The sequence below is a fragment of the Neoarthrinium moseri genome, assembly GCF_022829205.1.
Source record: "Neoarthrinium moseri strain CBS 164.80 chromosome Unknown scaffold8_Wmoseri_CBS_16480, whole genome shotgun sequence".
NCBI classification, from domain to species: Eukaryota; Fungi; Ascomycota; class Sordariomycetes; order Amphisphaeriales; family Apiosporaceae; genus Neoarthrinium; species Neoarthrinium moseri.
In genome coordinates this window covers 601,157-618,129 of record NW_026055122.1, presented here as the reverse complement: position 1 = coordinate 618,129, position 16,973 = coordinate 601,157, and the positions used below count along the sequence as shown (strand labels likewise).

Here is a 16,973-nt window from a genome sequence, read left to right as displayed (position 1 = left end):
AGCGATAGCAGCGAGTTGCACACAATTACGCGAAATGTGATTGGTTATGGGAAGACATTGTTGGGCTCATCGGAAATAGTAAATTCGAGGGCCTATTCTGATAGCTTCGGGCCCCTGAGGCTCCGTTACTGCGTGTGATCCCTCTAGAGTACACGATGCCATGATTTTGTGCTCATTGCTTCTCACCTAGTAACAACGACTTACTGGCACTTGGAACGACTTAGGCGGAACCATCTACGATCTACAATGGACACGACCGAGGATTTCAGCCCGTATCGAGCGGACGGCAAGCTTGTGAGGCACGCTCCCCTAGATCTTTGTGTCAGAGACTAACACAACCTAGTATGGATTCGTATGTGTCGTGACAGGAGCAGCCCAGCCTGTTGGCCAGGCTATAGTCCGTGAGCTCGCAGGTCTGTGAATACTTACTGGTTCGCAGCGGCTGCAGGTTAACAGTCGTGTAGCCCACGGTGCTGCATCGATCTACGGTGAGCATCATGACGAACAGTAGGGAAATAGGACCATGGACTGACAAGACATAGCTTGTGATAAGCCTAATGCGGCCAATTCTTTTAGCAAATTGGCCGAGGACGTTGGTAAGGAGTATCCAAACAGCAAAGTGATTCCGTTCCCGTTCAACGTTGCGCGAGAGGACGAAACGCTGGTCCTGATAGATGAGGTCCTCAACAACTTTGGGAGGCTGGACGTCTGGGTTTGCTCCTCGGGACTCCTGGGTCCCCCGTCTATCGAGGCAACCACCCCGAACGATCTTCAGAAATGCTTCGAGGCCCATTCAATGGCACCCTTCTTCGCACTCAAGTACGCGCCTGCGGCAATGGCGAAACTGACTGAGAAGGGTTCGTATCCCAATGCTGCGCCCAAGAGCCAGAAGTATGGTTCGATCATCGTCATCAGCAGCGTGGCATCGATCCAGGGAGGGTGCTGGGGCCCATGCTATACGCTCGCAAGCCACGCCGCCCTGGGCGTTGTCAAGGCCGGTGTTGCGACTTTGAAGGGAACGGGGGTACGCATCAATTGTATATCGCCGGGTCAGATCGATGTCGGTGTTGATCTTGAAGGGGTAATGTCGATTCCAACAAAATCACACAAGGTAGCCTCCTGCTGACGATCGACACCCTGTGCAGTTCGACATGCGAGGCATGACCTCACAGTTTCCCCCGGCTAGCCTTCAGAGACCAGAAGTAAGCTTGCCGTCCCGGGCACCTTCGGCTCTGCGCTCACATGTTTCAGGTCCAGAAGACGACGATTGGGTTGGAGAGAGCTGGGACTACGCAGGAGGTTGCACGCGTAGCGGGCTTTCTTGCCTCTGGCTTCTCCTCTTATGTCACGGGAGCGAATATGATAGTTGATGGTGGCGCCTCGTAAGTAACCGACGGTTTCCGGAAGCCACAAGCCACTTCTGACAATACTTTCTTCAGCGTCATGAACCCGCTCCTCGTTCCTATCTGATAGCCTTGCCTGGTGGATTGAGAGGACATTGGAAACAGCAAATTAGTCTTGAGTATTCAAATCAAGGATGTTCTGTTGAGGTGCTCTTGTTCTGCACGATACTTTGGGCATTGTAATAGTGCAAAAAGCAATGTTGTATCGTGGGTCCATGCAGATTACTCTCGGTGGGCTGCATGACCCCTCCAGTGATAGGATAGCGGCGCATTCCAACCCACGCTACCGCCCCGCATCCGTCGATAGAGTCCAAGATAATTGGAGCGCGTCCCATCCCACCAGCTTGCCATATTTTGCACCTCTCCTTGATCTTCACCAATACAGATTCCCCAAGATGCCAGCCTCGGTCCCAAGCTACTCGAGTTCCAACGTGGCGGATGTGGAGGCAACGTGCCAGAAGTACGGCCTCAGTAAGGAGGAATTCTTAGAGCTCCGCAAGGGAAGTGTAGCAGCCAAGGCGACGGCCTATTGCCCTTACAGCCAGTTCCGGGTCGGCGCTACGATCCTCTCCGCGGACGGCACCTATATCAGCGGCGCCAACGTTGAGAATGCCGCCTACCCCGTGGGCACATGCGCGGAGCGCGTGGCCTTCGGCAAGGCGGTCACGGAGGGGCATAAGAAGTTCCGAGCGGTGGCGGTCGCCACTGATATAGCCCCCCCGGCCAGCCCTTGTGGGATGTGCCGGCAGTTGTAAGTGCAATACGAAGCTGATTGGCCGATTGGTGAGTAGTCAACGCATCTAATATACGCCTTGCAGTATACGCGAATTCTGCGACCTCCATATCCCCATCCTCATGTTCGACAAGAACGACGACTACGTTGTGCTCCAATTGGAAGAGGTTCGTCCATTGGTGGTCACCAAACATTGGGACCCGTCAGTGCTGACCTGAAGTAATTAGCTGTTGCCATTGTCCTTTGGGCCGGAAGCCTTGCCTCCTGTGCAACGTGCCATGTGATTGGCCCCGTGAGTATAGGGAGTTTCCAGTGTTCCCTAGTTCCGGCATCACCATGGCAGTATCTGCTCCATCATCTTCCTTTCTATAGAAAAATCCAGTACTTATCATAGTACTGGATATATAGACAATGAGAAGCCAGCTTCAAGAGTCCATTCTGTGATGCATCATGACATGATCGAGAACAAGTAAATGTGCTGATGAGAACCATGTGCAAAAGGACAGTGGGATCCTTGCGTATGGTGGCGGATTGCAGTCACCATATATATAAACTTATACAATACCGAGCAACAATATGCCGTTCTCAAAAACAAATGAACTTGAATTCCCCTTTTGAGATTCTTTCCGCCTTCTCATAAAGAGTTTCGAATACTCGCCGCACCTATATGCAGCTTTATGGTTAATGGAAACCTCTCGAGGTCCCCGATCTACGAACTGAGAGGTCGCGTGTCGGTACTTGCTCCGCCACTGACTGTAGACGTAGGAACCTAAAGACGGAACCGCTCTGGCTTCCGCTTGTGCAGGCGTTGGAGTGAGTCCATGCACCCCAAATTCACAGCTACCGAGGAATCGAGTCTACTTATCTAGAAGGGCTCTAGCGGCCTGCGCGTGTGCCCCCTTTTCTGGGACTTCTGGTGCGCAACGGTTTTCGACCAGAGGGACCGAGCACTAAAGGCCGTTGGTTGTCAAGAAAATTGACTCTCACGTCAATCCGACGCGTGAAGAGCTTGGGCCGGAAAACAACTCTTTGCGACATGAGCAATAGACTCGAGAGTTTAATTTCTGTGAGAAGAATTCCCAAGCAGGCCCAGGAGACCGAGACACCGAACGGTGCATGCGCAGTGGAGCGAACTGGGGAAATAAGTCCAAAGTCGATCTTCACCAGTTTTGTCCGTGCACCCCCTGGAACCCCCAGTTGCCCAGCGGTCGGGCCCCTGTCGCAAAGGCCCAGGCACAGCGACTTCTCGCGGCTGCCAGACTTGGGGACGTACAGCATTTTTTCCCCTCTCCCCTCCAAGCATTGCTGGTCGACAAGAGCATCTGTGCTCCCGACGACGTCTGGATCGGGTAACGTACCGGAGCCCAAGTCCACGGAGTCACGCATTATGAAGATACGACCTTGACACGAGCGCGTTGTAGCAAGTTATACGCGCGTTTGCGGAAGCCCCCCCGATACGCAGCCTCACGACACGGCGCACCATCTCACCGGCGTCCGCGCCGACAGTCCACAAATCGAGTAGCAACCATGGACCAGGCAGACATCCCGGCGCTGCTGTCGCGCCTCGCTAGCGACGAGGACGCAGCGCGCAAGATGGCCGTCTTCAAACTGCAGTCATCCATCAACGACCCCGCCTTCGCCGACGTCTTCATCTCCTCCGGCGGCCTGATTATTTTGCGCCGGCTCATCATGGGCACCGGCGGCAATACGCTTGCCTACTCGCTGCAGAGTCTGACGAGGCTCCTCGAGGTGGATATGGGCTGGGACATATTCGAGGGCCCAACCGCTGGCGACCTTGTCGAGCGCGTCGTCGAGCTGATAGTGACAAACCCCCTGGTCAATATCCTGCGAGGTGCCATGTCGATACTGGTTGCGCTCGTGAGCCACTCGCAGTCGACGCCACGCGGTCAGAATCGCGTACCCGGTACTTTCGGTTTCCGGGCGCTGAAGCCAGCCGTCGCTGTGTACCCTCAGTTCTTCGATCTGGTAATACAACAGCTGCAGTCGGCAGATCATGCACTCTGCGCCAACGCACTCATGCTCATCAACGCCCTCATTAGAGATGCCGTGTCAGCCGACCCGGCCGCCGCCAATGGCAAGGCCAGCACCGCTGGAGAAGAGTGGCCCAAGTTCATCAAGCGCCTGCAGGACCTGGGCTTGATCAAGGCCGTGTACAACCTGATGCAAAGCTCGGCGTTGCAGGATCTCGCCCACCCGCTGCTTGAGTTCCAAAGCCTGACCAAGCTGCTGCTCCGGAAATGGAGAGAGGTGCACGTAGACCTCGAACGGCCAGAACATCGGAGGGCACTGAAGGGATTGCATCTTGCAAGTGCACCGAGCCGGGACCACGCCAACGGCGTTGAAAAGTCAGAGGACGGGCAGTCTGTTGGCAGGAAAGGAAGCAAGAAGCACAACCCTGAGAAGTGGAGGAGGTTAGGATTTGAGACCGAGAGCCCGGCTGCTGAATTTCAGGAAGCTGGGTTCCTTGGCATGATGGACTTGACGGATTTTGTCCGGAAGAACGAAGATGGCTTCCAGAAGCTACTCCTGGAGCAGTCTTCGAGGCCCATGGCACAGCGATGCCCGGTTGCACGCGCCAGCTTGGCTGTAACATTGATATTGTACGATCAGTTCGAGTGTGACAAGACCGAGATGGAAGATCTGAGAGGCTACCAGCTATCGGACGGGAAGCAGCAGGACAAGCTATACCGCCCCCTTCTGCTCCAATGGTCGAGGCTACATACTGCGGCGCTGGCCTCCTTCTTCCGACTGTGGAAAGCTACGGGTGCTGAGCAAAGCGACTTTGATAAAGCCGCAGAACTCGTGCGCATACTAGTGGATCAGGTCATTGGGCACGCGGGCCGCATGAAAGACGTCGTCGAAGTCGAGGAGGACCTTGCCGAATACGATTGTGGTCGGCTGCGCGACCTGCAAATGGACCTTCTCGAGCTGTCTTTCGAGGACAACTGGGGGCAGCATCTCTACCAGGTGCGAGATGACCTGAGACAAGAGTCCCTCTCTTTTGTCAAGGAACAACGGATTCGGTGCCTGCTCCGAGGTGCGTGGTTTTCGAAACCAGCGCCACGTAAGGAGAGCCAAGGCAATAGCCACCCCAATAACCGGCGGAACACGAATGGAACCCTGTGGCGGTACGTAAAACTCTCGCACAATCGTCGCTACCTACACTACGCCGACTTTGCGTTGCGGACGGCACAGGAGCCAGGTTTGGATTCGCTGAATGAAAAGATCGACTTGAGCAAGGTCAGTTCCGTCGTGTCGAACGTGTCGGTTGCCAATGAGGATGCGAGGAGCGAATCGAGCAAGTCTCAGGGAGCCGTCAACACCAACTCCAAATCCACCACCAAGATCACTATTTTCAGCTTCACAAGCCCTGAGGAGGCGGCAAAGCCAGGCGGGGATGGCAAGGAGCAGCCAGTACTCACGCTGTATCCCCTAAACCACAGTGTCGCGTCGGAATGGCTTGACGGCCTGTTGATGCTTCTGGATCAGAAGCCGATCACTGCCGAGTCTAACAAGCTCGTCTCACTGGTGGGAGACTACGGCCTCAAGATCAGGCTCTTGAACGTACGGATGGAGGCCGCCTACAGCGGTCCGCCGGCGGGAGCAGGTGTAGTGCCCAGCAGAGAGGGGCTGGACGATGACTATTGGTACGAAGTCTAAGCTATCGAGGGGGGACGGGCCAATCCTGGATTTTATTTGATTGTTTGTGTACAAGTACGGTACATCTGAGCGTTTAGAATATACCCCAACGCGGACGTAGGCTTCTTTCTAAGCAGTGAGGGACTAGCACCCACGATATATCGTTGGTCATCGTGGCAGGAGCTGGCCGAACTTTACTGATATAGACAGAAGGAATGCAAGATTTGTCAATGCTCGTGTGTCATCTTCGATCCCTTGGTGACTTTGTGAAGACCTAGACATAGATTCTGTAGACTGAACATAGAGAATGCGTTGTGATAGCTCCGAGTCATTGTGTAAGAGATAACTCGGACCTGAGAGCATTCCACTTGCTGTACTTATACACACACACACATGTTACCGTAGGCAGTAGGTATGCGCAGGGTCGTATCTATGGCTGGGTGGGGGGACGGCAGCTCCCGTCTCTAAAATAAGCGAGTCCCCACAGCCTCCCAACCACCCGACGGACCCCCCACAGTTTAGAGTGGCCGCCCGTTGGGAACGTCGTGCCATGCAACCCTGCGATCATTCCTTTGTTTCCACGGTTACACGATACGCAGCCGAATTGCAGAACATCGACCGCCGCTGTCCGGTGCGCACCAGAATAATCAAAAACATCTGCGCCTCGGATACCCTCTCGGGCGACCATCTGCGCACAACACTCGATGCGAAGCTTGGGCTGAGACGATCTCACGATCTGCTCCCCGCGGCAGCTTCACCATGCCTCGAAGGAAGACCACCACGTTCGGGACGTCGGACAGCCCGACCAAGCAGCCACTGGACGGGCTCTTCACCAACGGTCAATGGTACTGTATGTTACGCTTTTCTTTGTGTCCGTTTCTGTGCATCGGCCGCAAACTCACCCAGCTTGTTTACAGGCAATTGCCAACCCCGCCTGCCCGCGATCCAATTCCAGGTCAAGAAGAAGACCAAAAACAAGGGCCGCTGGTTCTACACCTGCCAGGTCGACAAGACAAAGGGCAAGACGGGCGAGCCCCAGAACTGCGGCTTCTTTCTTTGGGCAGAAAATGCGCGCCAACGCGAGGAGGGTGCCGTACTCGGCAACTCGACCACCGAACCCGGCGGTACCCAAGCCGGCAGCCTTCGGACCCCAAAGAAGCTCGTACAGACAACACTGAGCGCCAGCGTAACCCCTCGCGAAGAAGGGCCGCGGCACTGGACACATCGAACCGATGTCACGCCCATTGCGGAGCTGGAGAAACAAATCGGCGGCGGCACCAGTGCTGGCACTGGTGACACAGCACAGAGCAGCAGAACCCTGCAGCAGGGTACGGCTGCGAGCGGCAGTAAGACTACCGCGAGCTCGCGAACGCTGGACCACGACTTTAACGAGAGCGATCTCGATACAGATGACGAGGGGGTGAACATGATTGCGGAGTCGGCGAGCAAAGCTGCAAGCCTGCCTGGTAAGACGCCAACCGCACAGGACCAGACGCCATCAGCAGCGATGGGCTCGAAGCGAAAGCGACCCATCTTTGGCGAGGATAACGATGATTTGTTTGGGGAGACGGACTCCGATGAGGAGCGGCAGCTAGCCGCTATCACGGATTCCTCTAGTCAGGGTCGCGAGCGCACGAGGCATGCATTCACAACGCCGGCGGCGCGCAGATCGACTGACATTGCGGCCGGGATGCCGACACCGTCGCTCACGGACAAGCCGGTCAGGCGCGTATTGTTCGCAGACTCTGAGACACCGGCCAACATTGGCACCCACAAGCGACAACGCGTAGACGATTCCGGAGGGTACGCCAATGTAGGTGTCCCGTCTACGCCGTCGTCATCACAGGACGCTGCCATGCCTTCCTCATCTCCAAACACGCCTGGGACACCAGGCGCCTCTCTTGGAAATATCACTGGGGAGATCATGGAGTTGCTGAAAGGTCAAGCTGTTGACGAGAAGGTGTTACGGCAGGTGAAGATGGCGCTGGAGAAGTACGCAGCAAAGGCGAAAGGCATCGAGCTCGGGAGGGATGCCAGCCGGAAGGCGGTCAAGAACGCCGATGCACGAATCGCGCAGCTGCAGATGCGGGTCGCAGATCTGGAGAACAAGAGGAAGCTCGACGCGGATGCGAGAAGGAAGATGAAGGCCGGGTTGATGGAGCTGTACACCGGGAACTAGGACCAAGCACTGCCCCTACGCTTGGATCCTCGTATTGGAATGTAAATCCTGAGTCGGGCGGTTGATTGGGGTTGTTCGTTACAACACTCTTTGGGCTATGAGCGCTACGGTATGGTTCGAGCGTTTTGTAGAAGCGATTTGATGAGACATGAGATGAGATACCCCATTGTTATTCACCCCGATGGACTGGGGCTGCGGTTTGAGAGTCGGCATAGCATTTGGCCACTTGGCGGTCAGTTTTTGTAATTAAGACAAATTGGACTTCTCGCTTATACGACAAGCACAAAATTTACTGATACAGATGTGACCAATGGAGACACTACGGAAAATATGGTGCCTGCAGGGCGATTGGGAAAAATTGGGAAGTGAATCACGGCATTCAGAGTAAGTGAATATGGCCCACACCCGAATCCAATCTAACCATGATCGCTGATACCTATCTAGGTACCTGGGTACCTAGTATTCATTACCATGTATTCACTTGTCCCAGCCCCGTTGACTGGGTAGGTTGAACAATGGGTGCGTGCGATAGGTAGCGACCGGAGCAAAACGGCATGGCGCCGGCAGACCTTTGTTGCCGGATCCGGATTCAGCCCCACCGTTTCGGGCGAGATCGCGGGGAACTCTTCCGAGTCACTTGCCCCTCTTTGTCCGTTGCGTCGATTCTGCTTGTCCGGACGGCGATGCAGAACTGGCGATGACTCTTGCGTGTTCTTATCGCTAGGCAGCGAACGCAAATATGGCATGCTGTATAACTTTTGGGATATTGACATTGACTTGCGCGTTTAAGCATGCCAGGGGTTGAACTCAAGACCGCTGTCCTGTCTTGGCGGGGGATGATAGGACCTTGCGACATGATCCGGTAGACGATGCGCCGACTACCGCCGGCATAGCAACAGGAAATACTAGCAAGATCTTGTAACAGTTTCGTCGTAGTACAACAGGCGATGCCTTGTTCTAGTCTTGTCACATCGCCGGCCTAGGCACCAAGTCTTCTATGGTCCGGATCATTCATCTGAAGTGCGCCTTCCACCACCCGTCGATTCCGGAACATTACCCATGTGGGTTTGCATCACGGGAGGCTCGATCCCATCGCATCTTTGTGCGTCATGCGCCATGAGCAAACAATGCAAGCGCGTGTAGAACTTACTACCTTGATGGACTCGGGGGAGAACAAAACCCGCCAAGTGCAGCCTGCCATCAAGGTTCGCTCTCACAACTTCGACAACTCCATTTCACCCACAACCGATCGTCGAGGACGAGAACCCGAAGCAAGTTGCGGGATTACTCACAGGAGCATTGCTACTCAGCATCGACATCGCAGAAACAGATTATTTGCATGCACCACGCCGTCTACTAGGGCATATTCAGTCCACATGGCTATCTCCGAGCTCCCGGTGGAGCTTGCTATAGACTTGGCGGAGCACATGGATATCGCGACGACCTTGAACTTCATGGCAACGAACAAGGTAAGGAAGATTTCAAGCGACGCTCGCGACGTTCCAAGATGGTATTCTGACATCTCGCAAGAGCATCTATGCCATCATCAAGTCGCACGAGCAGTCCATCTGCAAAACCCTTGCTAAGCAGTTCGCCCTCCCGCCCATTGGCAACTTGCTCTCTTCGCAAGGGCTTGTGCGTTATGCTCGTCCTGCCGGTAGTTTCTCGTCCATTGCTGAGCTGGAGTTGCGCGAGTCTCGTATCGAGGCCATTCTCGAGAGCGGCTTTATCGACTTTGCTGGTCCTCCGGGTCTCGATCCCCTGACACCGCGCCAGCAGAACCGCTTCGTCAGCATTCTCAAGAAGTCGATGTACCACTGCGACCGCATCGCGGACATCGCCGCCAACCTCGCGGACGCGCACATGCCGGAGAAGTCGTACCGCCAGATACTGGAGGGCAGGTGGAACCTGGCGATAATCCTGCCGGACCATCTCCGCGTGCGAGACCCGTTCCAGAACGTGCGCGCCCGAGACAGCCAGATCGCCTACCTCCAGGGCCTGCCGATCGCCGACCTCGCCGGCCTCTACCTCATGATCACGTCGGTCAGCTCGGGCCGGATCCGCACCAAGCCGCACCTGCAGCACGACCCCAACTTCGCCGAGCGCATCACGACGTGCGAGGAGTGCATCCTGCGCCACGGCACCTGGATCCTCTTCCCCCAGATCGTCAAGAAGTGCGACGGGGAGCAGGGCGAGATGGCGAACCACATGCTGCTGGCGGGCTTCGGCGAGCTCGTCCAGTGGGAGACTGGGGTGAAGAGCGTGCGACCGGGCTTGCGTATGAGTCTTCTCGAGGCGGCTAGACGCCACTTTGGGACCGACGAACACCAGCCCGTCGTCTTGAAGATGTTCAAGTTGCTCAATGAGCTGATCAAGGGCAAGGACACGGACAAGGACACGGCAAAGGGCAAGAGCAAGGATACTGACATGGACACGGCCAAGGACAAGAACTAGGTAGGATAATGTGCATTGGAGTAGGCGTTGGTTGAGGTACGGATGTCGGAGCCCGTGGCGCATTGTTTTCCTCTTTCTCTTTGCGAATCGGATTTCAGCATCTGCGATGGTTGAGTTATGTTTCACGGGGGGCTGGTTAGCACCGTGAGGCTTCTGGGCTCTGTTGCACAACCGAGCAGTGAGCCTGCATCAGATATGTTTTAGAGAAGCCCTATACCTCTCCAGTATTGACCTGTTTCGAGGGGACCATATCATTCTCAATGCGACATACATCACCTTCTAAGCCAGTCGAACAGTTGCCTGCTTCGTGACGTGCAATATGCTCCAATGAGTTACGTAGAGTTGGGAACCATGATCGACAAGTTGAGACAGTCTTAAGAGTTGCTCGCCTCTGCTTTCTGGTTTGGGGCATCAACTACTGGCCATCTACTCTCAATTAAGCTGGGATTATTGTTACCCTACTGGGATATCTCGACGTTGTAAGACAAATACAGTCCAAGCCATGACCGGGTAGGTGACCGGCTCTAGCAATTTTCCCATTTGAAATATGAGGTGGACTTCATCTACTCAATGGATCTGTTAACTAATGGCAAGTCAACTCGGGGTTGTCGGAATTGTTGAAATTGACTTGTCAACAGTGATCACACGTAGCCGTCACGGAGTCCAGGCAGCCGGCGTTGAATTCCGAGCTCCGAACGCTGATGGAGTATCCACCACCCGGCAAAGAAACAAGCAACACGACCGCACAGGGCCCGACAAGCTAATTCGAGTAAACCTGCCAGTCGAGTCAGTCGATTGTCTGCATAGGTATCTATTGGACTATGATCCTGTGCTACAAAAATTTTCTGCGTACTCCAGTCACCCAGCACAGCAGATGGCAGGGGTTCGACAAGGATACGGACATGGGCTATTCACCTCTCAGCTTGGAAAAAGCTTGATCTTTCGTGAATGGGGTCCCGACGGAGCCGCCTCGCTTGGCTAGCAGGATCACTGCATTGTTGTTGTCGACTATTACTCTTTAATTGCTAGTTGCGGATGACTCATGGTGTCTCATCGCCAAGTGGGCAGTCCGGGTGGGGGCTAAACTGTCTGTAAGGGAAAATATGATGCGCAGCCCCAATGTGTGCGATTCTAAACAAGTTCACGCCAAAAGTACCAAACATCTGGGTCGAACGAAATGCAACGGAGGCTTACGTGTGCCTTGTCAGGCCGCTGTGACGACTCAAGGCAGAGAAATTAAGGCGTCTTCGTCCGTTTGGGACCGCCAGGCTGCTGTGATCACGCAGCGCAGAAGCACCAAGTGCGTCGGCGTCTACTCCGAAATTTAAGGCTGCTGCATATCACCAAGGCAGAAAGAATGAACGAGCGCTTCGCGTCCATTCGGGAACTTTAGGCGTCATTGGTCAATGGTCAATGGGAAGGGCAACTAGCCATGTGGACTTTAGTTGACTCCCCGCAAGTTAACTCTATCTTCAAGACAAGAGGCAGACGACCCACAGAAGTCCAGACGTTATCAAAAGTGCCAATGGTGGTTCCACGAACACCGCCGCTTGGTGACGCATCTTGTTTCCCGAGCAATTGGCTCCTGGCTGCGCCATGGCGCACATAGGCTTGGGAATTGGGACGGCGAGGCTCAGAACAGCATAGCTTCGACAGAGTTTGGCTCCCCGGGTGCGTCAGGCACCCAAATTACTGCGCCCCGTCTAGGACCGGCTAGGACTGTCATAGGACAGAGTCCCCGGCCCGTGAGTCACGGAGCACGTCCCACAGCCCTACTGTATGCAACCCCAGATGTGGACCAAGGCTGTCTAACAAGGTCCTGTCAGTTAGTCCGAACAACGATGCGCAGCTATGTACGTACGCATCGGCATTGCTTAGGTAGGCAACGATGTAAGGCACTTCAAGCCGTTGTAAGCATGCTGTGCTCCCTGGCATCATGCTAAGTCGGCCCCCAAGAAGGGAGCCGAACGGGCCAAAGTATAAAACCATTGCTACATTCCTCGACTTTCAGGTATCTATTCTCTCAGATCATCATCACAGCTACTCATCAAGCACATTGAACCAGCTTACTTGCCATACCAACCGCAACAGTTCTGGCTGCCGCATACCAAAGCACATCACTTATAAACACATCGTCCACTCTTATGAGCAACAACACAAGCGTCTCACAAGTCAACAACAACACATCCATCACCATGTCTTCTCGCCCATCATACGCCTCGTCCACCTACTCGGACTCGACGACATATTCTATCGACGCACAGAAGAACAGCCAGTCCTCCTCCACATCGAAGCGCAGCTTTGGCTCGCGTGTCAAGAGTGCGCTCTCCAGCATTGGCGAGCACCCGACGGCCCGCTACGAGCGCAAGAACGGCCTTCCGTCAAAACCCATCTACAGCCCTTCGTTCCCAGGCCCGTCGAGGATCTAAGCAAGGCGGCATGCTTCGGTGCTTCTTCTGAAGCACTGCTTATAACGCTCTTACGACACACCCCAGAATGGGCCAGAGAATGGGTCGGGGTCCCCATCAGGGTCCCTGGAAACTCGATTCTCTTTACGACCAGCCGCCACATGCTCAACACCGCATGACGGAATAGAACGGATCATCCCACCCAGAGTGATTCTGATTTGAAGCACGGATTTGGTGAATGAATTGGGTTCCCAGAAGGTATTCTGCTGGATTACACGGCTCTCCTTTCGCGCTCTGTTAGGACTGGCGGCGATTGGCATCTAGCTTTAGGTCGCCAACGCAGGTGGTCAAGGTTAGCTAAGTTCTAGCTAGCTACAGGGCATATATTGCAGCACAAGTTGGCTCGGGAAAAACGAGGGAACGGGTTAGCAAAAAGGTATGGCGCACACCGTCTTTCTATACGCGTTGTTCCGGAGTTTTTTGGGTTTTGGAATGATACCTATTAGATGAGACAGATTGACAACCATTTTTGGTTCCCGTCTTGGCATTAGAGTTTTCCTAATATAAATTTTAACAACCATCAGATATATTGCATATGATACGTGATGAGTTGTCTGGTTATCAGGTTGAGTTACACGCTCCTTGGCATGTAGCCAGGCCTAGCGCGTGCACGATCGAGTGCCGGAGAGCTCCAAAAGTCCGTCTAATTGAACTGCCCGGCAGGCCCAATCAGAGTGATCCTCCACTGCAAGAGGGTCCATGGCCTGCATTGCCGTTGCACACAGCTGTTGGAAGTATTCGAAAGACTTGTGCTTGCCTTTCTGGTCTCAGATCAACATAAGCTACACCATCAAGCTGTCACTGCCGTCTACATGTCCCACTTGAGACGTGCGCCAACAAGCAACTTGGAACGGCATGAAGTGGCTGGACTCATGGCTTCGTGGTTGTTTCAATGACAATGCCATGGACTTCGAGGGCTACACGATTTACGATACCTAAGCTACACGCTGCGTTTGTCTCGCTCCCGCATTAATGCGAGCGAGCGTGTGCCAGGATCACCCACATATTCGGTATCTACATTCCTGAGCGTCTCCTTTCGTCATTATGGGAAGCCAGTGGAGAAGATCACATGCAGTAGCAACGAGGTGCTCGCTGCTCATTCTGGACCACATCATGCTCAGGTTGGGCGAATGGTCGGTGAGTCGTTGCGTTCTATAACCCAGGCACGTGGCCTGCGAAAAACAACGTCCAAACATATATAACATAACAATTAGACACCAGAATGATGGCACTGGTACCAGAATGGCATGTCAACAGGCGGAGCATTAGTAGTAACACTGAACAGCATATTGCAGGATCAATCCCGAGGCTTTTCAACTACCTCCTCCGACAACAAGTGTCTCATGGTATACACCAGCTGCAGAGCGGTTATCTTTACCACAAGTAAGTCGCATCTCTAGAGAATGTGTTGTCCTGTGTACTGAAGCTGAAGGCCCTGCAGTTCAGTGGTGCCATGCGCCTTTAGGATTAATCCATTCCATCGGGAAAGCAGGCATGTCGTGTCGACTCGGCTCGCATGCTCGATTGACTTTGATCGTCGATAGTTCTTGTCGCAGTCCACGGGTTCGTTTAACCATTGTTCACCTCAAACGATGCTTTCCTTCTCTTGATCTGAGTCGAAAAGTGGTCCAGAATATCGTTCACTCAGCCGGCTTGAGCAAAGCATTTCCAGACACGTTGGGCCTCGGGTGGCGATGTGTCACACGTCGACCGCACTTCAGATGGCTCCAAGGGAAGAGTTTTCTGGGAATTCGTTCATTATTTAAAACCGCAGCCAACACGCCTAACACGGCATCTCCATGGGTGGAGCTGGGTCTTATACGAGCTATACGAGACTCGGAAGGGGCCTTCCGCGTGGACCGTTCATTCGGGATCCCGACACCCCAAGCAAGAAGGACCGGGCGACATGCAAAACTTCATGCACGGGACTTTCCCATGAAAACTAGAAGAAAAGTTCGAGGGAGGTCTCTTTTTGGGACGGTGCGGGCGCCAGAGCTCTTATACCGGTACTTTGATGCCAAGCCCTGTCAATATGCATGGTACTTTCAAAATGCAGTGTACTTTTCGCAAAGTCCATCTCATCTCCACTTAGTGCAGCAAAAGTACCGCAAACACGTTTCCGGTGTCTGGCGAAACTCGCCATTGGCTCGAGGCGTATCTTGCGGAACACTTGTGATTGGGTTCTCGGGTATACTCCAGAGCCAGTCCAGACTATGATATGGGCAAACTCCCGCCCAAAGCCATACACGACGTTTGCATGTCTCCATCTTCTCAGGACAAGACAGGGTTCGAGGCATTGGGCAAGATGGAGCTGGCCTTCAGGTTTGCGAGGTACGCAGAATGTGACCATGGTCTTTTGGCTGCGATCATTTCACTTGTCCTGTTGGCCCAGGGCCGCTGCTAGGCGAATGGCACATCAGTTGGCTTCGGCAATGGGCCTGCAGCCCGCTGCAATAGGAAGTTACGGAGAGGTCGTGACCCTATGGCGTTGGTCTTGCGCTGTGTATGCAGGAGCAACAGGTGGGTGCACCGGGTGGCCAACACGGCAAACCCATTTGTTGGTGATATCTGCAACATCCAATCCGAACCTTGCCGCTTAGGTGCTCGAGCAAATCGAACGCAAGCAGTACGTGCGCTGCGCGGGAGGAGCACTGTTTTTCTGGGAGAGGAATCATCCGGATATGAAGAGATGGTATGGCAGCAATGACTGTCTGAAGCTTCTACTTTTCATCATGTAGACTGACTATTTAGATTTCAGCCTGAGCTTGTCCGTAGAGCCAACGACTATTCAGTCTGGGCTCCATGCCACTGCTTGGTCAGTCGATCCTGATTATCTGAGTGGATGAAGACTGCCTATGGGCCGAGAGTCAAAGAACCCGGCACACTCTCTTCAGAAAGTGTAGCAAGCTATCTGGTTTGTGTGAAGACGGCTCCCGTCACTGGGCCGATCCCCTGTACCGGGCTGTCATGCGGCAGCAATGTGGACACTAGCCTCGCCATCTCACAGTGGACTTATGCCTCTGAAGTTGGACGCTTGAAGAATAGTCATATCTTGAGCACCATCTTTGGACAGGTGCCAATAGGGCAGAGGCTTGATACAAGTGATCATGACGTTCGTGTCTGGCGGCCACGTTCTGCTAGCCACAGCTGCGATGCTTCCTAAAGGTCTGAATGCTCTTTGGGAACGCATTTGAGAACCAAATGCTTTCGACCAATTACTACGCCAATTCAACTTGCGTCCCCATCTTATCATACTGCAAACGGCTAACCACCCCTTGAACCCCCGCGGGATCCAAGTTGATCTGGGCCGGGAAGTCTGTGCAGCAACCAACCATGTGGCAGATCTGTCCCGCGCTCACATGTGTGACCTCGTAGCACGTTACTGCGACGAGGATTCGCGTATCTGGCATGCCTCACCCTAACCCAAGCTGGCTTGTCCATACGGGATCAGTGAAATCAAGCAGAGACACAAAAGATGTGACATTACACAAAAGCTGCGGCTAAACCAGCTCCAAAGCTGGTATTCAAGGATAGTATAAGGTCACTCATCTGCTTTTCACACCATGAATACTTTCAGCGGAGGGAGGAAGTGATATTTCAGCGGTATTTGCTTTCTCATACACCCTGCCGAGGGCTGCCCAGGAAGGCTGGGTATCCTTGTCTGCAAGGAGCCCCAGCCTTGTGCTAGGTAGCCAAGTGAGATCTTCCTTCCACTATTCTGGTGTGCAGTGATCAGCCTCTTTCTCTGGCAAGTTACACTACTTGGAACTCATTGCTAACGATAAGCCTTTTAATTCGCCTCAAAGCTATATGTTAGTCTTCAGACAGCTATAATCACATCACCGCAGACGATGGTGCAGATTTGTTTGGACTGACGTCAATTCACACAGCACATAGTCTGGTCCGACTCTGGAAGTTCCACAGTATGAAAATCTTGAAATTGAAATATAAGCACAAGGGAAGCTGTTCCCAATGCTGACGGCTTCCTAGCGGCCAGCAATATCGATATGTTCGATGGAGATATGGTACACATCTGCACTACCACTGTGCAGATGTAGCAAGAGGCTGGATCCTTG

At 53.7% G+C, this 16,973-nt stretch overlaps 5 protein-coding genes across 5 annotated transcripts; all 5 read left to right on the top strand.

Moving 5' to 3' along the window:
* Positions 1-246: 246 nt before the first annotated feature.
* Positions 247-1,470, top strand: JN550_003460 (uncharacterized protein; the record flags this gene model as incomplete). The annotated part of the gene is made up of 7 exons (XM_049314866.1): positions 247-294; positions 344-413; positions 465-488; positions 543-1,081; positions 1,146-1,202; positions 1,252-1,382; positions 1,440-1,470. 7 exons carry the CDS (start codon positions 247-249, stop codon positions 1,468-1,470), a joined length of 900 nt encoding a protein of 299 aa, XP_049174651.1.
* Positions 1,471-1,798: 328 nt separating this feature from the next.
* Positions 1,799-2,420, top strand: JN550_003459 (uncharacterized protein; the record flags this gene model as incomplete). The annotated part of the gene is made up of 3 exons (XM_049314865.1): positions 1,799-2,154; positions 2,222-2,303; positions 2,364-2,420. The coding sequence occupies 3 exons, from the start codon at positions 1,799-1,801 to the stop codon at positions 2,418-2,420; spliced, it is 495 nt and encodes a 164-aa protein (XP_049174650.1).
* A 1,243-nt stretch (positions 2,421-3,663) lies between these two features.
* JN550_003458 (uncharacterized protein) lies at positions 3,664-5,817 on the top strand (the record flags this gene model as incomplete). The annotated part of the gene is made up of 1 exon (XM_049314864.1): positions 3,664-5,817. The coding sequence occupies one exon, from the start codon at positions 3,664-3,666 to the stop codon at positions 5,815-5,817; it is 2,154 nt and encodes a 717-aa protein (XP_049174649.1).
* Positions 5,818-6,555: 738 nt separating this feature from the next.
* Positions 6,556-7,975, top strand: JN550_003457 (uncharacterized protein; the record flags this gene model as incomplete). The annotated part of the gene is made up of 2 exons (XM_049314863.1): positions 6,556-6,646; positions 6,714-7,975. The coding sequence occupies 2 exons, from the start codon at positions 6,556-6,558 to the stop codon at positions 7,973-7,975; spliced, it is 1,353 nt and encodes a 450-aa protein (XP_049174648.1).
* A 4,649-nt stretch (positions 7,976-12,624) lies between these two features.
* JN550_003456 (uncharacterized protein) lies at positions 12,625-12,858 on the top strand (the record flags this gene model as incomplete). Its single annotated transcript, XM_049314862.1, has 1 exon — positions 12,625-12,858. One exon carries the CDS (start codon positions 12,625-12,627, stop codon positions 12,856-12,858), a length of 234 nt encoding a protein of 77 aa, XP_049174647.1.
* Between the last annotated feature and the right edge of the window lie 4,115 nt (positions 12,859-16,973).